The sequence below is a fragment of the Euprymna scolopes genome, chromosome 22 (assembly GCF_053919585.1).
Source record: "Euprymna scolopes isolate OS-2025 chromosome 22, ASM5391958v1, whole genome shotgun sequence".
Lineage (NCBI taxonomy): Eukaryota > Metazoa > Mollusca > Cephalopoda > Sepiida > Sepiolidae > Euprymna > Euprymna scolopes.
In genome coordinates, this window is record NC_136503.1 from 6,594,237 (window position 1) to 6,617,599 (window position 23,363).

General features: G+C 33.3%; 1 protein-coding gene across 1 annotated transcript in view; it reads left to right on the forward strand.

The window, feature by feature from the left end:
- LOC145243868 (son of sevenless homolog 1-like) overlaps positions 1-23,363 on the forward strand; it is a 239,794-nt gene that overhangs the window by 170,079 nt on the left and 46,352 nt on the right. The window contains exons 11-15 of the mRNA XM_080106937.1: positions 3,144-3,332; positions 8,340-8,457; positions 13,644-13,727; positions 17,056-17,268; positions 22,511-22,639. Of these exons, the coding sequence (XP_079963063.1) occupies positions 3,144-3,332; positions 8,340-8,457; positions 13,644-13,727; positions 17,056-17,268; positions 22,511-22,639 (733 nt within the window). The remainder of the gene's footprint in view (positions 1-3,143; positions 3,333-8,339; positions 8,458-13,643; positions 13,728-17,055; positions 17,269-22,510; positions 22,640-23,363) is intronic.

A 23,363-nucleotide genomic window follows, 5' to 3' on the forward strand; every position in this document is an offset into this window, starting at 1 on the left:
AATTTCATTTGTTATATATATATATATATATATATATATATATATAATCCCTATTTTAAAGGAACAAGTAGTTTGGACACCTCGTTCAGAATAATAAAAAAAAAAATAAAAAAAGAAATCAGTTACTAAAAAGTCCACGGGTTGGTCTGTGTGCAGACTCTTTACTAACTTGTTTTTGCTTGTTTTTTTTTTTTTTTTGCTTTAATTTAATATCCTGGCAAGAACAAGATGTATAAGATTCTGAAGATGGTGTATAACACCAAAATATTCATTTTAAACAAGTAAATATTTGTTTATTTTCATAATATTGCATTGTAATTTGGTTTTCAAGCATATTTCATTTTATGTGTGTGTGTATATATATATATATATATATATATATACACACACACACCCTGCTCTACTTCAGTATTGAGCACTCTTGTATTAACCTCATTAAACTTCATTAGTTACTTAACCTCAGAACATATGTGTGTAATAAATATTTAAATTGGACTTGCCTAAACATACTAGTTTCATAGCAAATCTGATTTTCACAAGTGCAGAGCTCAAACTAGCTAGAAATGAATTATCTTCACTTGCAGCTTAAAAATATTCTTAAGTACTGCCATAGTTATACTTGCGACTAAACTATTTTCCCCATTTGACTTGTCTGGTGACTAGGTTGGCTAATCATCCAGGAGGTTTAAAAGGCAAAATCTCTGGATGAACTCTCTTATCTGGTCAGCATTCATCTAACACCTAAAATAATAATGGTGGTGTGCAGAAGTCATTCAAATTAACTGTGGAAGAGTTCATCTTGTTTGTGTTTTGATATCTTTCAAATGAAGATGTTTGAGAGAAGCCTTGTCATTGACTAATAAAAACCTTAACCTGTGGGAGGGAATAACAATGAATTTGATTGGTTAGCTAGCTAGACTGAACATCACATGGATATATAAAAACACTCGGTGACATGAATTCCGTGTATTTTAATTCAACAATTCCCTGCAGGAATGAAAAACGGAAGCTTCTATGTAGCCATAAATATAGCTTCTATGTTGCCATAAATATATTTTCATAATTATAATTTATATACATGAAATTATGAGATAATCTCAATACATTTATTTTAAGTGAAGAATGCACTCTTTACACCATGAGGAATCAATTGCATGATGTGGGTGTCACATGATATACATGCTCTCAGATGTTGGGAATTTTCCTTCTAGACTAGTTTCGCTAGCAAGAAGTTTAGTCAACATCACTCTTTGACTCATAGTTAGGAGGAGGTGTAGTGGATTCATTCCTTTCTCCAAGTGTATTAGTGACTAACACAATAACCATAACAGAATTTGAACACTGCATGCTCAGTTCACTACCTCGCTTCCTGTTGCAGTATCTAATGCAAATTAAAATATTATTACACAATTCACAAATTTTTCAATTTGAGATTGTCAAATGATTACAAAATCTAAGTAAATCACATGAATTGTGAAAGTATAAAATTTGAAAACAACTTTTTGAAATAAAATATGATTCCGAAATCTGTAGATTCTTTTGATGAAAGTAACTTTGCAGTTCTGTAAGAGTAGTTCTATCAGCCCATCCTCTGTGTTATTATTGTGCTTATGGATGTCTCCCTAGAATGAAATCTTATCACTTTAGCATGGCACCACAATATCCTGTGGTAAAATAATCATATTTCAATTCTGAGCAGTGCTTATCTATTATCTTGAACCTACGCTTAAAATTCTCAAGATTTCTTATTCTTTGGAAATACTGTCATCACTAGGGGTTAGATTTGTTTTCTGTTAGGTAATTCTTTACAGCAGGCATGTCAAACTCAGTCTCCTTATGGCCATAGAAGCCGATTTGTACTGTTATGAGGGTTGCAAAAGTTGAACATAACCAGCTCAAACCGAAAGAGAAATTAATATTTTTTGACTAGCGATTTTTAAAGCTCATTACTATCTGTAAAAATGCATTTTGAGTCTTTATTTTTTTTTTAAATAACACCAACAAAGATGAAAGTTTTAATAATAAAAATGTTAAAAGAAAAATATATTTTAATTTTTTAAATGAAGGCTGTTAAAAAAAATTGAAAAAAATTTACTGAATTTTATCACTAAGTTCAAAAGTGAAGTTCAGCTTTTAAAAATCTAAATAAATTTTAAAAACTACTTAAAAATGTAAAACCTACATATTAGAATAAAGAAGTTAATTCTCATATTTTGGCACACCCATACAAAAAAAAAAATTTAGCCTAAATTATTATTTAGATGTGTTATTTTATATTAGATTTGACCTGACTGAAAATTATCTCATCTCGCTTCTATTATGCAGAAACTTATTAAACCGCATGCGAATGAATTGTGGGAGAAAGGAAGATCATTTGTGCGAGCTGCAAGTATGACCACGATGGGTCGCATGCGGCTCGCAAGCCGCACGTTTGACATGTCTGCTTTATAGGATTAGAGGAAATGTAGTGAATATGGCTCTGAGACTCCTGCCCTTGAAAAATGGAATGCTTTATAATAAATAGACAAGGCATTTTTGATTTCGGAAGATATCTTTCATTTGTTGGTTCCATTTCAAAAAACAATTCATTTGGTATGGCAAACATGGTAAGATCAATTTGTTTTGCTGGCAAGCACGGTTGCTCTCAAAGAAATTTATGCCAAAACTTTGTTCTTCCTTCTCTCTACAAAAAAAGAAGGGAACAGAAAGGATGAAATTTACCACCATGGCTGTTCCTAAACATCATCACTACTATAACCTGAACCTGTCCACTACCCTACGGTCAACAGGTCAGCACATATCACTGTTTAATCTTTTCATAAAATGTGTGGCTATCAACTGCAAACGCTTGATCATGACCTGCTGTATTCTTTTTGACATATAACAGCAAATGACTTTAATGGATTTAAAGCAATTTACATACAGTGAGAAAATCGTGCTATTTCTCCTCACTTCATGATTGATTCAAGGCTTCTTAAACAGTGGCGCTGAGTGTCCATTCTGCCACACATCTTTGGATCATGATAAAATTAGAAAAATTATTTTAATCAATAAATACACAGATTGAATGAATGTGTCTTTAAGAATTTTAACTGTTTTTTTTTTTTTAATGTCAAAACCTAACCTGAAATTTTGTCTTTTAGAGGGAATTCTTCAGAAGTATACAAGTCGCCGTCCAACTGAACGCTATGTATTCCTTTTTGATGGCCTGTTGGTGTTGTGCAAACAGAACTTACGTCGGTCATCTACGGCTGGGCCAACCCCAGATTACAAACTCAAAGAAAAACATTACCTGAGAAAAATAGAAATTGTTGATAAAGAAGATACAGAAGGTAAGGCGAAAGAAAATAATACCTGGATATATTATTATGCTTACCATACAATACTCTTTGATTTGATTTAAAAAGAATATTTAGTGCAGGATACTCAAAAAGAAATATTAAGATTCTTTTTAATCCATAATTTCAAAGAATGCATTATTTTCATCAGAGGAAAGATTTTAGCAAATAATCTGTGGATTAAGAAAATCTTAATATTTCCTTTTGAGTATCCTGTCGAAAAATAAATTATTGTAAATTATAATTTACACTCTTTAATTGTGTTCTTTACATGTATAATTTAAAACTCCAATGTCTGTCTAATCTCAAATGTGAGTGTTTTTTTACTATGTGTAAGTTTTTACAGGCTGAGGAAAGTCTCATTTCAATGAAAAAATGTTATAAATGTCATTTATGCTTAGTGGTAATAAAACAAAGGATAACTGCCTAAAACTAGATATTACCTAAAATAAATTCTGTGTTATTCAAATATACAATTTTTCCTGGCATAAACATGTTTGTATTATTAAAGAACATTTGAAAAAAAACAAACTGTCCTGCAAATTTGTAAACGTCTAGTTTTTCTTAATAATAGAAATAAAAAATGAAACTCTGGCTTTAAGGCTAGCTTCTTCCGACTGAGGAAGTTTCATGGGAGTAAAACTCACAAGCTGTTTCCAATCGCAAATATATTCCGTTAGGTTTTTGCAGTTCTTGCAGGAAAGTATCAGCATCCCCCATACAGTTTTTGGAATTCCCAAATTAGTCACCCATCTCATCAACTCACCAGGCTCAATGTTGCTTAACATTGGTGATCTAGCAAGAATTGTTGTCAACGTGATTATGCTGTACAATAATAATAGTTGCATATTTAATTTATATCAACAATTTGAATTCACAAGCTTTCATGTTTTCTATTAAGCTATTTTTTATTTTTGAAATGTGAACAATTTTTTTTTTTTTTTTTTTTTTTTTTTTTTTTTTCAAATGTTCCCATGCGTGGAAATTCTATAGCAAGCCTCACTCTCCCCAATGGTTTACTTCTACTTGTGCCACTGCCATTGTTCAAAGGCAGCATGCATACTGCAGATTTAACCGAATTAAGTTCAAATCAAACAGACAGAAGTTTATAGAAGCTGAAAGTAATTGTAAGAGAGAAATATACCGAAACCACCAGAAAAATGCATCAAAACACAGAAATTAGGAACCCATGATTTTTGGAAAATCTAAAACAGTGTAGTAAATAATGGGCAATCAACAATTCCCTATCAAACAATCATGAGGTTGTTTGCACAGCAACCGAGAAGACTAACATGCTTGCTAATCGGTTTGCCCTAAACTCCACATTGAACTCAGCAAACCACCTCCTCTCTGACTTTCCTTTGACCACACTAGATGATCTGAAAATCATCCCTTCTCAGTTGCATGATATAAAAAACCTTGACACTTCAAAAGCATGTGGACCTGATCTCGTCCTGGCTGTGCTATTAAAAAAATGCTCCGCTGAGGTTGCTCCAGTTCTCTCCAACAACAAATGCCTTCATGAATATTGCTTTCCTGACTGCTAGAAAACTACTTCTGTGGTACCAGTTTACAAGAATTCTGGCAAAAGAACTGACCTATTAAATTATTGCCCCATTAGCCTTCTCCCTCTCTTCAACAAAATATTTTGACAAGATATGGCACGATAATCTTAGGAAAATCAGATCATGTGGTATCACTGGGCGAATACTTAACAGAATTTAATCCTTCTTAAGTATCTTTAGTAAGAGTCCAGGTTGTCCTCGACGGTCGTACATCTAAACAATATGATATAAATGCAGGAGTATCTCAGGGGTTTATCCTTGGACCTTTATTATTCCTAATATTCATAAATGACCTCCTGATAGAATTATCTCTGAGATGAGTATATTTGTTGATGACACCACGCTCTTCAACAAATGAACGCATATCTAAGAAAATGGCAGAAACACTAGAGGAAGACCTCCAATCTGTGGTGGAATGGGGGCAAAAATGGATCTTCACATTCAATGCTGCCAAGACTAAGCTTGTTTCTTTCAATAATTACAAGAAACCTTCTCTACCACTAATAGCAATAGCCAAAAATACTTTATCTGAAAGTACTTCTTTTAAACTCCTCGGCCTAATGTTCACAGGGAACATGAGTTGGAACAGATGCATTGAGAGTATTGCCAAAGCTGCTACGACGAAGGTGGGCCCCATCTACTGTGCTAGAAAGCTACTTATGCCTGAAAGTATCCTATACCTCTATAAGGCCCCAATTCACCCATGTATGGAGTATTGTTGTCATATTTGGGCTGTTGCATCTACTATTAGTCTCTCACTCCTGGACAAGGTTCAAAAGAGAGTTGCATACCTGATAGGTCCTAAACTGTAATCTAAGCTTCAGCCTCTGTCCCATCGACAAAATGTTGCATCCCTCTGCCTGTTCTACAAGTATTTTAATGGTGAATGCTCTGACGAACTACAAGCACTTGTACCCCATTGACGTGACTATCCTCGATAAACCTAACAAGCAGCTAATTCCCACCCCTTCACAGCAGAAATCCCTAGGTGTAAGAAAGCATTCTTCTTCAATAGTTTCTTCTCCAGAATTGCTAGACTTTGGAACTCCCTTCCGAGATTATGCTTTCCTAACTGTACTGACATGCAGAAGTTCAAGTGTAATGTGAACAGACATCTTGCTACTCATGTCCCCACATAGTATCCCTGCAACTTATGCCCCAGATAATAGCCCCCTACATCGAAGTGGCACTGTGCCTTTTTTGGGGTGAAAGTGGAATAAAAAATTTAAATGTACACAAATTATTTTTAAAATGTTTTTTCATATTTAAATTATTCCTCCTTCTTAAAAACAGTATTTTATTAATCTTTATCTTTAAAATAAACAAACAATATTATATATATATATATATATATATATATATATATATATATATATATTAAACTACATAATTTCCTTTAATACTTAGTTATATAACTATCAGTGTTACTACAATTTTGTACACAAATCAGCCGTGTTTTGTATTTTTTAGCATCCTAAATTTTCAAGACATCATACTATATAATTATTCGGTTTTTAGTTTAAAAATTACATTACAATTTAATATGTAGTAAAATAATTCATAAAAATTTATGTAGTACTAGCAAAAATACCAACACTTTGCATGAGACTTTGTTGTATACTCGGGTATCAGCCTTGCAGGCATCCTTGCAATAAGTGGATGTTGTAAGAGCAACTATTTCTAAAGGTGTTTAAAAGTTTTTAATTACCTTCTGAAGTGACTGAAATCCGAGTATGAACTTTAAAGAAAATAGATTATATCAAAGTTGGCACTTATATTGTTACACATAAAAACTGAAACGATTAGAAAGAATCACAATGGTTAACATTTGTTTAATTAATTGAGGGGGTGGAGGAGGGTGATCGGATTTAAATTCACAAAAAAGTTGGCTGGTGCTATGGTGACGAACACCAACTTGGTGTGCACCATCCCTAGGTGAAGTAGTTTATGAAAAGCCACACTAAATATGACCTTGAAAAATGGTGTGCACCATCCCTAGGTCAGAGACCATCATCATCCATTTAAAAAAAAAATTTTTTCTTTTTTTTTTTTTGCTAAATTAAAAAAAAAATCAATGTTGTGAGAAAGTAGTTCTTTGTGTTGATCACTAGTTTCTCTTACTCCTTCTTTGTGTTAAAAAAATAAAAATTGAGTGATGATGATGTATAAAATATTTTATTAGATATTTGAAGCAGATTATTGTCGAGATATGAACAATGTCAATAATACAACAAATGTTGAAACCAGTTTAAATTGAGGATAATAGTTATTAAAACAGATGAAAGGTTTTGGATGTTTTATTTGGTTTATTAAAATTATTCTCATCCTAACCTCTAACATTCTATAGGTGTATCTTTTTCAACTTTAGAACCTGTACAGAATTTAAAACATAAACCTAAAGATTTAAACGATGAGGCTAGATTGTTCTCATTCTGTCAGCTATGACTGGTTAATTTTATGCTTTTCTAAGTTTGAAAAGATGCCCTTCACAAAGGTTGAAGGTTACATCAGTCGAAACTTTGTAAAAATAACAACCAAGATGAGAATAGTAATATTTAGTTTATCTTGAAATATTGTTCATTTTGGTATGAACAAATAATTTTTATATCACAATTTTGTCAAGTCAATCGGCAATCATATCAAATTATAGTCAAATTGTAAATTGATATTCAATGTTTATGATTTTTATTATTTAGATACATCCTTGCATCCCTGGCTGTAAGTCTGTTACATTTAAGTGTGGAATAAAATTTTCATCAGAATGAATTAGAGTATTTTCAGAAGTGATCCGTTCTGCTTAACTTGCATTGTTATTTAATGAAATCATCTTTTTTAATATCATTTTTTTAATATCATTTTTTTAATATCATTTTTTTAATATCATTTTTTTAATATCATTTATTTTAATATCATTTATTTTAATATCATTTATTTTAATATCATTTATTTTAATATCATTTATTTTCATATTTTTTTAATATCATTTATTTTAATATTTTTTTGATATCATTTATTTTAATATTTTTTTAATATCATTTATTTTAATATTTTTTTAATATCATTTATTTTAATATTTTTTTAATATCATTTATTTTAATATTTTTTTAATATCATTTATTTTAATATTTTTTTAATATCATTTATTTTAATATTTTTTTAATATCATTTATTTTAATATTTTTTTAATATCATTTATTTTAATATCATTTTAATATTTTTTTAATATCATTTTTTTTAATATCATTTTTTTTTAATATCATTTTTTTTTAATATCATTTTTTTTAATATCATTTTTTTAAATATTTTTTTTAATATCATTTCTTTAATATCATTTTTTTAAAATATCATTTTTTTTAAATATTTTTTTTGAATATCATTTTCTGTCATATAATCTTTTTCATATTTTTTTAATATCATTTTTTTTGTTTGTTTATAGAATACAGGCATGCTTTTGAAATTCAAGTGCGAGATCATCCGAGTATCATAATGATGTGTAAAAACGCTGAAGAAAAGAATAATTGGATGGCTGCCCTGATTTCGTTGCAGACGAGAAGGTGAGTTTGTGCATCATGTAAAATTGCTAATCATCAATGAGCAAAAATTAATTCGGTCAAAACAAAACTGAACATCTTTCCAAACTCAGAAGATTTAAAAATAATATGTAACTACATCAAAAAAAAAAAAATGTGTAAAATATTTTATGTATTAAGCTGTATTTGTTTTTTTATTATTCTATTACTAAACAAATGATTTATTTAGTCCACAGGACTAGATATAAACAAAGAATATCATTAAGTGAAAAATGAGACTTGCACAGGATTTTGTGATATATTTTGTTTATATCCAGTCCTATGTACTAAATAAATCATATGCAAAAATTACGCAACAGCAACAAAAAAGCAAATTGATACATAACATACTATATACTGTCAGAAATAAATTTTCAATATTAAAAACATTTTTTGAATTTCAAAATAAGAAATAGACTGATATAAAGGCACATTTCTCTCTTTCTATACATATATCTATATACATAAAATGGAATAAGTCTCTTTCTATACATATATCTATATACATAAAATGTAATAAGTCTCTTTCTATACATATATCTATATACATAAAATGGAATAAGTCTCTTTCTATACATATATCTATATACATAAAATGGAATAAGTCTCTTTCTATACATATATCTATATACATAAAATGTAATAAGTCTCTTTCTATACATATATCTATATACATAAAATGGAATAAGTCTCTTTCTATACATATATCTATATACATAAAATGGAATAAGTCTTTTCTATACATATATCTATATACATAAAATGGAATAAGTCTCTTTCTATACATATATCTATATACATAAAATGTAATAAGTCTTTTCTATACATATATCTATATACATAAAATGTAATAAGTCTTAAGACGTACCTCTTCACCGTACTGTATATCGATACTCTATGGCTGACTGGGATAACTTCCGTACATTCATATCTGACATACCTCTGCATTCCATGTTTAAAAAGGATGTGTCCTCTATAGTATCAGACCTGACCGAATGGTTAATTGTAGGCATAGACCGATTCATACCATCCAAAAAATTCCAACAAAAACCTAACAGCCAGTCATGATTCTCCCCTGAATGTGCTGCTGCCATCGCGCACAGAAATCACTTTTTCCATAGCTACCAACGTAATAGATGTACTGAAACTAAAGCTGCTTTCAGGACTACCAGTAACCACTGTAAAACAGTAATAAAACATGCAAAAGAGCTATATGCTCAGTCCGTTAAATCCAAAGTAGCTGAGCAGCGGCTTGGTTCCCACCAGTTCTGGCAAATAGCAAACTGGATCTTGAACAGAAGCGTGCGTTTTATCTCAACTATCACCAATGGACCTGAGGTCATCTCGTCAGCATCAGACAAGGCCAGACTATTTGCCAAGAACTTTGCAGCTAATTCTACCCTATGCGACAATGACCATCAACTCACTGTATTTCCTCCTATAACAGACAACACGCTATGCAACATACAAATATCTGTACGTGAGGTCGCCAAGCTAATACAAGATCCTTGATTCCAGTAAAGCAACTGGCCCTGACAGCATTCCAGTTATAGTGCTGAAAAAGCTCCAATCAGAACTTGCCCTCATACTTACCAAACTGTTTAAGCATTGTCTTAAGGAGAAGTGCTTTCCAACACCCTGGAAAACCTCATCAGTATTCCCTGTATTTAAGAATTCAGGTGAAAAGTCATCTCCCTTTCAGTACAGACCAATAAGTCTCCTGTGTGTCATGAGTAAGTTGTTGGAATCCATATTAAATAAAGAAGTAGTCAACCACCTCAACAGAAACAACCTTCTTAGTGACATGCAATATGGTTTCCGCTCTGCAAGATCTACAGCAGATGTGCTAACGGTTATATCGCATAGGATTAGTGAATCTCTTGATAAAGGTTTCTTTTCCAGGGCAATTGCTCTTGACATATCAAAGGCCTTCGATAAGGTATGGCATAAGGGTCTACTTCACAAGATTTCCAGCTACGGTATTACTGGAAATGTTTTCTCAATTATTAAATCATTTCTCTCTGATAGGTTCATAAGAGTAGTGGTTGATGGGCAGAAATCAGAGGCCCACAGTATTAATGCTGGAGTCCCCCAGGGGTCCATCCTGGGCCCAACTCTTTTCCTGATCTACATCAATAATTTCCCAAAACACATACTTAAATCATTCGTTGACATCTATGCTGATGACACGACCATCTATGGCAACACATCAAAGGCTGTAAATGACAAAGTTCTCTCTGATTCTCTCTCCTCTGATCTTGAGTGCATGGTATAGTGGGGGAAGAGGTGGCTGGCCACTTTTAATGCATCCAAAACCAAGCTTCTATCTTTACATCATCAACGCTCTGATCCCCATCTGGCATCAGTTGAAATGGATGGGTCTCGTCTTGGGGAGGCTCCATGTTTTGACAAGCTTCTAGGTTTGACCTTTACTCCTGATCTGAAATCGAACACGTACATCAAATCTATTGCCAGGGAAGCTGGGAAAATGGTGGGATCCTTCTACTGCTCCAGAAGATATCTCACTACTGATGCAATTCTCTATCTTTATAAAAATCAAGTACGTCCAAAGATGGAGTACTGCTGCCACATCTGGGCAGGAGCTGCTAAAAACAGCCTATCCTGCCTTGACAGAGTAGAAAATAGACTTCGTGGTTTAGTGGGGGGGGGGGGCTTTTCTCTTCCCTGCAGCCTCTCTCCCACAGAAGAGACGTTGCGAGCCTGTCTTTGTTTTATCGTTATTTCCATGGCAAGTGCTTGTCTGAGCTCCAATCTCTCGTCCCCCCTCGCGAGAAACACCCGTCTGGCTGAAACTACTGTCAATAATTTTCCCCACTCTTTATATGTGCCTAAATCCAAACGTAGATTCCATGAGCAGAGCTTTTTTCTCAGAAGTGCACGATTGTGGAACTGTTCCGTTCACCTGTTTCCCACCTGACTACAACTTGGATGTCTTCAAGTTCAACATAAACAAATTCCTGACAAACCGCCCCCTTAAGTAAGACACTCTATCAAATCTCCAATACTAATGATTACTACAATACTATCTCATTGATTACTGTACACGCAATAACCCTTATCCCTGAGTGGCCTCCGGGCCTTGATAAATGGTGACCCCCATGTTAAAAAAAAAAAAAAAATGTATGTATGTATATTGTAAGCAAGCAAGCAAGTATCTGTTAACCTCAGAACAAAAATTCCGGAAACTTAAGCAAATTGTTTGACTTGTCTCTATTGTGTATTTCAATGTCCATAAGAAACTGACAGCATAACTGAATGGTTTTGTTCAAAATAACTTTTACACGTTTCTGAACATGGGTAATCCTAACCGTTTACTCTAACAATTCCCCATCATTAGAAAAGTTGAAAAGACATATCCAAAGGCTCTTTGGAGAAAATCACATAAAAATGACATGTTATATTGTTGAGTAGAAAACAATGCATTGATATAAAATATAGAATAAAATTTCTTCTGCTAGATAAAAGAAGTCCATGTCAGATCGCAACACCTGGTAAGTGTTCGCATTTCAACTCGCAGCTTCAACTGATTCCAACCAGTTTCGCTCTCCATGTCGTGTATTCAAGCCATGTCACAAGATGGACAAGAGAAATGATGAAATACAGCAACAAGGTGTTATGGTCTTCTTACCTAAACCGTTTGCTAATAAACTTAAAAAAAATCACAATCTGGTTTCATAAAGAATCATGAACATTGAGGTTGATATTCACAACAGATCACTGATTTATTTGTGACAGTTGTGATGCCAAAACGTGACAATCTTCTATAATTTGCTGCAGCATTAAATCACCAAAGCATCATCTCAGAATGGTTGGATTTTAGGTTGGTTTATAGTCAGAAGTTGGAAACAATTACAATGTCCACTGGACAACCGAGAATTTAGTGTTGGCTCATCAAATAGAAAATGTGAAATTCACTCATTGTTCCAAGTTTTTTTTTTTATTACATTTTCACCCCAAACAGGGCACATTGCCACTTTATTGTAGGGACATAAGCATCAGGGGTATTGCGTAGGAATTTGGGCAGCAAGATGCCGGTTCACGTTGCACTTGAACTTCTGCATGTCAGTACAGTCAGGGAAGCAGGGACCCGGAAGGGAATTGCAAAGTCTAGCTGTTCTGGGGAAGAAACTACTGGAGTAGAAGGCTCTCTTGCATCTAGGGATTTCTACTGTGAAGGGGTGGGATTTAGCCGCTAGTCGGGTTTGTCGGCGGTATTTACGTTGAGGGAGCACAAGTGCTTGCAGTTTGTCAGAGCATTCACCGTTAAAGTACTTGTAGAACAGGCAGGGGGATGCAACATTTCGTCGATGTGATAGAGGCTGAAGTTTAGTGGACCTATCAGATTGGCGACTCTCTTTTGAACCATGTCTAGGAGAGAGAGAGACTAGTGGCAGATGCACCAGCCCAAATATGACAACAATACTCCATACATGGGCGAATGGTGGCCTTATAGAGGTATACGATACTTTCAGGCATTAATAGCTTTCTAGCACGGTAGAGAGAACCCACCTTCTTCGCAGCAGTCCTGGCAATGCTCTCAATGTAATTGTTCCAACTCATGTTTCCTGTCTTTCTGTAAAAAAAACCCAAAACAAACTCTCCAAAGTTTTAATGTAAAAAAAATTGAGCAAAAGATTTCAGTCATTATTCTACATTATAATGAACAAATATTTAATAATGTCACAAATGAAACGACAAAAGAAAATATTATTGAAGAAGACCTGATGACTGAACAAATTGAACGTTGTTAAAAATAGAACTGAATTTTACCAAGTTATGTCACAAGCTGCAAGGTGTGGCATAACTGATAAAGTACTTGGTGAAATTCAGTTGTAAGTTACTCTTCTAAACGTTGCATACAATACTTAAAACTGACAATTTCAAATTAATTAGGCTAATGGAACAAGAGCATGATACTCGCATGAACTAAACAAAATGTTTTTTTGAAATTCCATGTACATTCCTCACTCATCTTATAATTTCTCATCCTGCAACAACGAACATTCAAATGAGCAGTTTTTATTTTAAAGAACGGAATTTTCTTTTCTGGCCAATGTTCAGAAAAGCTTTGTCTATATGTTACACTAAGTTTTATAAAAAGATATTTTGTTTCTAATTTATATTGAAAAGAAATTTTTTATTTTTTTCAGTGTTTTGGAACGGACATTAGATAATATTTTAAAAGAAGAAGAAAAAAAGCATCCATTGCAGTTACCTCCGCCTTCGTTGTACAGGTAAATACAATATTTGATTGAAAACCTTGATAACATCAGTCTCTCTGTAATTTGAAAATTTTTTTTAGTTGTTGACAAAATGTGAACTAAATTGAGGATTGAAAAAAAAAAGATGTACAATTAAAAGGTTGCATCAGGAGTCTTTTAAAAAAATTCTCTTTTTTGTTTTCTTTTCTGCTTTTCTTTTTCTTTCTTTTTTTTCTTTTTTTTTTCTTTTTTGTTTTTTTCTTTTTTGTTTTTTTCTTTTTTGTTTTTTTTCTTTTTTGTTTTTTTTCTTTTTTGTTTTTTTTCTTTTTTGTTTTCTTTTTCTCTGTCATTTTTTTTCTTTTTCATTTATTTAATTTATGAACAAATAATTTAATAGATCTTGATTGATTTCTTTTTTTTTACTATTATATATGCTTACACACGCTTGAATATAGTTTCTGGAAAGACTGAAATTAGGTAAACACCAATCACCACTATGGTGCCTTCCTTTACCAGTTCCGATCTGACCTTCAAACAGAATTTGACAACTTGAACAGATTTACTAGAGACTGACTGGATACAAAGTGTCTATACAATTGCGAACAAAAGTTTTAGTCATAGGCAATAACTCTACTAAACTGAGTTGATTTTCATTGATTTTCTTAAGTTGAGAAACTGACTTACCTGGTAGCACAATCACTGACCACTTTCTTGACAATGAAATAGAATTTAGATGCAGTTTTTGCCTGTCTTAAAGATCATGTGTGGGTAAAATTAGGAACAGTGAAACAAAGATCTGTAGTACTTACCAACAAAACAAACGCCCACGTGTTTGTGCCTTGTGTTGGCATGCGCGACAACAAAACTTGGTTTTTTATAAGCGGAAGTCAACTCAGTTTAGTAGAGTTATTGCCTATGACTAAAACTTTTGTTCGCAATTGTATAGACACTTTGTATCCAGTCAGTCTCTAGTAAATCTGTTCAAGTTGTCAAATTCTGTTTGAAGGTCAGATCGGAACTGGTAAAGGAAGGCACCATAGTGGTGATTGGTGTTTACCTAATTTCAGTCTCGAGGTTGTCAGGAATATCTGGGCGCATGCGCAAGAGGAGGGATTAAGAGAGTGGTATAAAAGGCAGGTCGAGTGAGAAGGTTGTTGTTGTTGTCATTGGACGTTACAGTGATGCGTGCGTTAGCAGTTGATTAAGAAGTTGTTTTTTTTTTGTCAAGTCGTGCACCTCGGTGAAGGTCATAAGATCCGTATTCATTTTTCTTTATTTCTGTTAAATTTGACATATCCATTCACAAACAAAACTGCTAGAGCTCTTCTATCTGTGTTCTCTTTTGTCACGAGAAGTTAGCATGGAAATTTTTGCTTGGAATTAACACCTGATAATAACAGGTTTCATCCGACTGGAGAATAGCAGAATAGCCAAACAAATTCTGTATGAAAAAATTTTCCACAAAAAAATGAGAAACTTGTGATGCACAGCAGATGATCTGAACTTGTTGGCAAACACGTCTAATTTTGATAATTTTTCACTGGATTGTTTACTGTCAAAGAAGTCACTGTTACCAATAGTTGAGGCATTAATTTGAACTTTGGTTGAGCATTTGAACAGTTATAGCATTGAACACTGGCGTCTATACTCTTTGACTTTTGGATTGCAGAATCTTTAAATTATCAAATCTGGTATGCAAGTCTTTATCAAATTGATGGATGTTCACTCAATCCACATTGGGTGATACGCTCTGATCCTTATCAGGCTTCAATTGAAATGAAGGGCTCTAGTCTTGGGAAAGCACCATGCCTTTACAAGTGTCTGGGACTGACTTTCATTCCTAATCTGAAGTAGAACACATGCATCAAATCTATTGCCAAGATCGCTGAAAAAATGGATCATTCTACCACTCCAGTAGGTATTTCACTACCCATACAATCTTCTGGATAAGAGCCAAGTACATCTTAAAATTCTGTTACATCTGGATAGAAGCTGCTCGGCGCACCCTATCCAGCCTTGATAGTTCAAAACCGGCTTCAAAACCTAGTAGATGATGCCCTTTTCTGTTTCCTGCAACCTTTTCCTCCACACGAGACATTGTCAGCCTGTCTCTGTTCTATTGTTATTTTCATAGCAGGTGTTTATCTAAGCTCCAAATTATGGTTCCCCCTGACCAAACCTTCACAAAATAAACATTTGATTAATTACAACCACTACCAACAATTTCCCCCACTCTCTGACTGTGCTGAAATCTAAATGCGAATTCCACAGACAACGCTTCTTTCCTAGAACTACCTACTCGTGGAACACTGTTCCGTAAGCCTGCTTCCTGGTAAACTACAGTCTAGTAGCCTCCAAATCCAATGTAAACAAGTTTTTATTGAGCAGTCATCTTAAATAATTAAATTCTACCCAACTGACACCATTAACGACTACTACACTACATTCATTAACCCTTATCCTCGAGTGGCCTTCGGGCCTTGATAAATGATGACATCCTTGTTAAAAATAAAAAAAAAATGAGGGTATCAGCATAGAATATTAAATATGGATTTAAAGGAATGCTAAGACAAATCTGTAAAATATGCTTGCAAGGAAAAACAATGCTGAAAGAGAAGCCAGCAGAAGAAATAAGAGATAAGTATTGCAGAAAAGGTTTGAGTAAAAAAAACAAAAACAATTTAGGATGTTGTGAACATACAGGGGTAAAAAAACAAGGCTGACTGAAGTTAATTGGGTATTTTCCTATGTTCTAATGTTAAGCTTGATTATATTATCATTTAATATTATCAGATTCAGTTTAACGTCCATTTTACATGTAAGCATGTGTTGATCGTGTTTAAGAAATTGACCTCCAAACTAACCTATTTCTAGGCAGACCTTTATTTATCCCTCTTTCTATCAAATACATTTTTATCATTTCCTTCCATGTTTTTCTTGGCTTTCTCCTATGAACTGAAACTGCTACCTCAACTGTTCTACATCTACTAACACAAGAAATCTCATCCATTCTTTCAACGTGGCCATACCATCAAAGACTCCTGCTCTGCACACATCAACCTATACAGTCCAGATTTCATTTTTGACATCATCAGATCTGTGTTTTAAGGACTCGTATTACACATCCATCATATCATTCTCATATTACTCTCCATGCAACACGTCCTCAAACCACACTGGCAGAGTTATACTTCCATACATGATTACACTGATATTTACTTTTATTTAATTTTCTTTGATGAGGAACATAAATGTTATATCTTGTTTGTTAAATTAAAAAAAAAAATACTTTTGTGAAATTTTCTCCCCTGAAAAATTATTTCTTGTTTGATATCAATTTCTTTTCTTTTTTCCCCACAAGATTTGCCGTTGAAGACTCTGCTGATAACATAGTATTTGAGGAGAATCAGGAAGCAAGTGGAGAAAGTCCTCTTATCAAGGGAGGCACCCTCCTAAAACTTGTGGAACGGCTAACCTATCACATGTACGCTGACCCCAAGTTTGTGCCAACATTCCTCACCACTTACAGTTCCTTCTGTACGCCACAGAACCTTCTAGATTTGTTGATTGAAAGGTATTCATTTGCATTCCAATCTCAGTAAAATATATACATAAATCTTGCTTTATTTTGTTTTATAAGGTTGATAAACGATCTGATCATATTCCATTTTATTATTAATCTTATGAAAATATATTTATGGAAAGTAAGCTACACACACAAATGTTAATGATCTTTCATTCTCCAATGACATCTAGCTAATTGTGCAGATGGATAGCTTGTGATTGCAGTCATATATTTGTAGTATGTACTTTACCTAATTAACTATGTGAGAAGTAAAATTTCTTTTTAATTTTTCTTGTCATCATTTTAGAATTATTTTTGTAGTTTTCTTTGTTTTTTTTTTTATTATTCTAAAGCAAATTTTTTTTGTTACAAAATTATTGCTGTTCATTGTAGTATGACTATTATTATTAGTACTATTCTTATTTTCCATTATAGTGCCATAATGTATGCTCTTCAGTTTCTATTTCTAGTGAAGTGTATATGTTATATCGTCACGGGATAGTTGGGTTAAGAAAATAATGAAAATCAGCAGAATCTGTGGAAACTCCACAAAATGAGAAATAGATTTAATCAACAAATATCTTTTGATAAAGCTAATATTTTTCGACAGAGGCAACCTTTCTAGGGCAATTGCTCTTGACATATCAAAGGCCTTTGATAGGGTATGGCATAAAGGTTTACTTCGCAAGATCTCCAGCTATGGTCTAGCTGGAAATGTCTTCTCAATTATTAAATCATTTCTCTCTGATAGGTTCATAAGAGTAGTAGTTGATGGGCAAAAATCAGAAGCTCACAGTATAAATGCTGGAGTCCCTCAGGGGTCCATCCTGGGCCCAACTCTTTTCCTGATCTACATTAATGATCGTCCAAATCACATCCTTACATCATTCGTAGACATTTTTGCTGACAACACTACCATCTATGGTAGCACATCTAAGACAGTAAACGACCAAGATCTCTCCGATTCTCTCTCCTCTGATCTTGATCACGTTGTACAATGGGGAAAGGAGTGGCTGGTTACTTTTAATGCATCTAAAACCAAGCTTCTATCTTTACATCATCAACGCTCTGATCCCCATCTGGCATCAATTAAAATGAATGGCTCTTGTCTTGGAGAGGCCTCAAGTGTTAACAGGCTTCTGGACTTGACCTTTACTCCTGATGTTAAATGGAATACGTACATCAAATCTGTTGCCAAGGCCGCTGGAAAAATGGTCGGATCCTTCTATCGATCCAGTAGATATCTCACTGCTGATGCAATTCTCTATCTATATAAGAGCCAGATACGTCCAAGGATGGAATACTGTTGCCATATATGGGCAGGAGCTGCTAGAAAAGACTTGTCCTGCCTTGATAGGGTTCAAAGTAGACTTCGTGGCCTGGTGGGAGATGTCCTTTTCTCTTCGCTGCAACCTCTATCTCACAGAAGAGATGTTGCGAGTTTGTCTCTGCTTTATCGTTATTTTCATGGAAAGTGTTCGACTGAGCTTCAATCTATGGTCCCCCCCCCCTCGCCAAACTTTCACAAGAAACACTAGACTAGCTGAAAACATTATCAATAATTTTCCCCACTCTTTATCTGTGCCTAAACCTAAACATAGATTCCATGATCAAAACTTCTTTCTTAGAACTGCACGCCTGTGGAATTGTCTTCTGTTTTCCAGCTTTCCAGCTGTCTATAATATTGTGGTTCTCAAGTCCAACGTGAACAAGTTTCTGATGAGCCGTTCCACTTAAGTTAACAAATTTACCGAACTTCCATTACTATCGATTACTATATTGTCCTTTTGACTACTCTACACTCTTTAACCCTTATCCTTGAGTGACCTGTCGGCCTTGATAAGTTGTGACGCCTATGTAAAAAAATGAAATGAATTCATAAGTACTTATAAATGCTCAGAAAGTAATATCGTGCTACATATTTCAATACAAATAATGAAATTGCATTGTAAGAGACAATTTTTAATTTACTCCTTTAGTCTAGCACCACTTGACAGACAATGTTCTTTTTTCCCCTATTTCTTTTGAATGTTGCCTTTTTATGTCATGTTTTGCTGACTTTCTTCTGTGAAGAACTACAACATGTCAAAATTGCTATAAGTTTCTTTTTCACGCATCTAATTATAATAATATTTGAAAGCAATGCTGTATCAAAGTGAAGTCCTTTTCATATTTTTGTCCAGAATTGTTGGATTGGCTTTTTTGAAGATTTTGTGAATTTGGCCTCTTTTGAAGCAATTTGGCAGTAAAAAATTGTATTTTACCTTTCTCAAAATAACGAACAAGCAGAATATTTTATAGATGGATATGTTTTGTTTTTATAAAAGTTTGATTCTATGTTAATTAAAAAAAATAAGTTAAATCTAAAATAATATCAGCATTGGTTAACATTTACAAATATATAAAATAAAGATGAAATAATTCTGATTAGGATTAGTTGAAAATGTGTAATTTAATGTAATGTGCACACCAAAATGGGGTAATATCGGGAGAACCAGACTTTTCTGGTCGGAACTTAGAATGTTGTTTGAATGACAAGAATCCATTTTTTTTTTTTTTTTTTTTTTAATTATAGGCTATTTCGGCCTGAAATATAAAGTTGCTGCAACTGAGTTGAAATTTTAAAGCGTTGTCAAAGGGAAAGATTAAACGAGTTGCATCAAAATTTGGAAGCGAAAGATTAAATGAGTCACATCGAGATTTGAAAGCCTCAGGGAAGGGAAAGATTTAATGAGTCACGTCAAACTGCGAAAATTGAAAGTTTCCAAAGAATGGAAATATTAAATGGCATGCAGTGAATTTTAAAAAGTGAAAGCATTGAAAAATGGAAAGATATAAATGATTCGTGTAGACCTTTAAAAATTGAAAATGTTGAGAGAATGGAAATATTAAATGATTCGTGTCGAACTGTAAAAAATTTAAAGCATTGAGAAAGGGAAAACTAAAACGAGTTGTGGTCAGAGAGGTTAAGATTAGACAACGATGAAGTGAGTCGGACCTTTTTTGTCTTTTTTTGTTCGGTATTCCCAGTAAGATTTATTGGGTTTTCTTTTTTAATTTTTGTCATGAAATGAATGTGTTGGAATATGATACGGTTAAATGTTGGAGGCGCATTCGAAAGTCAGCATGAAAATTCGTCATGGTATGGATAATTTAAAATATCTTGAGTTGGAAGTCATGTTTAGTTTCAGAACAGTTTCCGATGGTTAGTTGTTCTATACAAGTCCTGGAGGTAACTGGTTCTCAGCAGACAGTTTTGTTAAGGTTCCTGACTTTATAATTTTGTCGCCACAGAGCAAAAGATTCTCCCCGTGTTGACACAAAGAAAACATATGCAAGGTTGCTGAAGAAAAGGTTTAATTTTTATGGGGCAATTCTGGTTTCTGATTGGTTGGTAGTAGAACGTGAATTAATTTGATTCGTCAGTTCCTAGGAGCATCATTTATAAATAGAATCTCCCAACTGTGAGGGACCATACCCCCATTATTAGTCCAAAATATTGCAACAAAATATGTGCATATTTATTTAAACGCTTAACCGGTAGTTATTTTATGAAAGTACAATTCAAGTTGGATTTTTGTTTGATTTTAGAAAAAAGTTGTCGTTTTTAAAAGAACTTAAAATGTGATTCATTCGACTTGTATGTATTAAAAAGTTGTTTTTAAATGAGGAATTGAAAATGAAATTTGGTTGTAAAGAAAAAAATTGTCGCTTTTAAATGAAAGAGTTATCCATTATATAAATCTCGCCTTAAATGTATGTTTGTATGTCTGCCTAAAACTTTCGACAGAGAGCGATGGATTTTCACGAGATCGATATCGTTTTGATCTCCATGATTGGTTGGCAAGGTTTGGGTTTTCCTACATGCTCTTTCGAACTTCTCTCAGTCTATCTTGGCTGCTTCAAAGTGCTCTGCGCCCTTGTATACAAGTGTCCTCCACTGCTTGCGATCAGATGTTAGGAACTTCCAACTGTTAACAGAACTCACCTTGATGCTATCATAAAAACGTTTTTTGGGCTTATGTCGGGCCCTTTTGCCAAGAAAGAACTTATAATAAAACAACTGTTTTAGTAGTTGATAGTCATCAAGCCGAACAAGATGACCCGCCCAATACATCTGGTTCTTAATAATAATGGTAGCAATACTGGTGGTTTTGGCTTTTTTAAGACACCTGTATCAGGGACGAAACTATCTCACTGAATGAATGTGTCTAAGGCAGTGCTGATGAAACCTCCCAAACTTTTCCACATGTGCCTGATACAGAGTCCATGTTTCAGAGGAGAAATGGCGCTACACATGTTAAATATACTGACATTTTAGTCGTCAGAGTTAGATCACCATCAGACCAGACTCTCTTGTAACCTTCTAAATTCGTCTGATGCCTTGTTGATTCTCTGTCTTATTTCCAAATAAAGAGTGCCATCACTTGATAAAGTACTACCAAGGTAGACAAAATGTTTTATTACTTCATGGTGCTTTCTAAAGACGAAGATATCAGGTTCCACATACAGATCACCACGAGGGGGAGCATACATGACCTTAGTCTTCTTAATGCTAGTTTAATATCCGTCCAAGGCAGGTACAAGCATTCGTGAAGAGGTCAAAATAAAAAAAATTGAAACTTGGCAGATATAAGTTAACTTAAAATACTCTTCTGCATGTGCATAAATATACATTTATACTCTTTGCAACATTATTTTTTTAGTTTTTGTATGTGTTTGGACATAGTACAGATGGCAACAAATAATTTTGGAGAGCTACAAGTTTTGGTTTCAATTTTAGTTAATAGAACTGAAGTCATTTTTTTTTTTTTTCACTTTTCGCTACTATATATTGAATACAATATGATAATCAATAAAGTATTTACTCTACATTAATAATAAATCTGCATGAATTAAAATATTATGTTTAAGCATATTTTTCAACGGGCTATACCAGGGAGCATGCAACTTTTTTTATCTAAAGAACACAGATTAAAAATGTATGTAAATAATTGGCTAGTCGAACACAAATATCAATTTGCCATTATTATTTAGGTCTAACATCTAAATTCCAACTAACTTAGTCATATATTTTCATTAAAAGTAAGAATGAATTATTAAAATAAGATGCCCAAAACAGTGTAATATTCAAAGAATGCTTAATAATATTGTGATGAGTATGTATGTTTAATTCTGTTGTGTATGTAAAAAGACTTTTAAAACTGAGATGATTGGTTTTGAATTACAAAGTTTCTTTATCTTTGTTTAGATTTAATATTCCTGAAGCTGACGTCAAACAGCTGAATGATGAAAATGCTTCCTCCTGTGATCCTAACACCCTCTCCTTACGTGATCTCAAACGCCTTCGGAAAGAGTATATTAAACCAGTACAGTTTCGGTAAGTATAGAAAATTTTCTAATGATAATGCTAGTTATATGTATATTTGTTTTACTAACAGTCACACTTTATCATGCCATTATTTGTTTTTAATCCAGTTGTTTTAACTAAATAGAAACACAGAACATTATTATGAAAGCTGCTTAAAAAAGATGAAAAGAGAAAAAATGTTGCGTAATTGATTCATGATATTCCATAGTATGAGTTCATTTTGTGTTGCAATCTTGTTGTACAGTTTACAAAGAAATATATAATTCTTTGAGATCTGAAAGTTATTTTACAAAGAAAATAATTATCAAAAAGATAAGAATCTATGCAGAAGAAATGTTTTATTAAATTAATGACCTTAAAAATGAGATGATCGATATGCAAGGAAGACTGAAGAGAAGACGGATTAATATTTGGAAGAGGATCTCCACCCTTTATGACTTCAGAAACAACAATTTCTGACGTTTTTGCTTATTTACGTTTTTGGACACTTTTTCTTCCATTTCCATACTTTCATCAAGAGAAATCTACTTTTACTGCCTTTCAAAATGCACCAGAACAATGTCGTTAAATAAAACAACGGCATGACCTGTAGATCATTTGACAAGATTTTTTTTTTTTTTACAAATTCAGAAAATGCCATTTTGCAAACTCAATTTTGACATCACTTCTAGAAATAGTGTCTCCTTTGCCAAAATTTCCTTTCACATGGAAAACATTCAAATGCTTCTGCAGG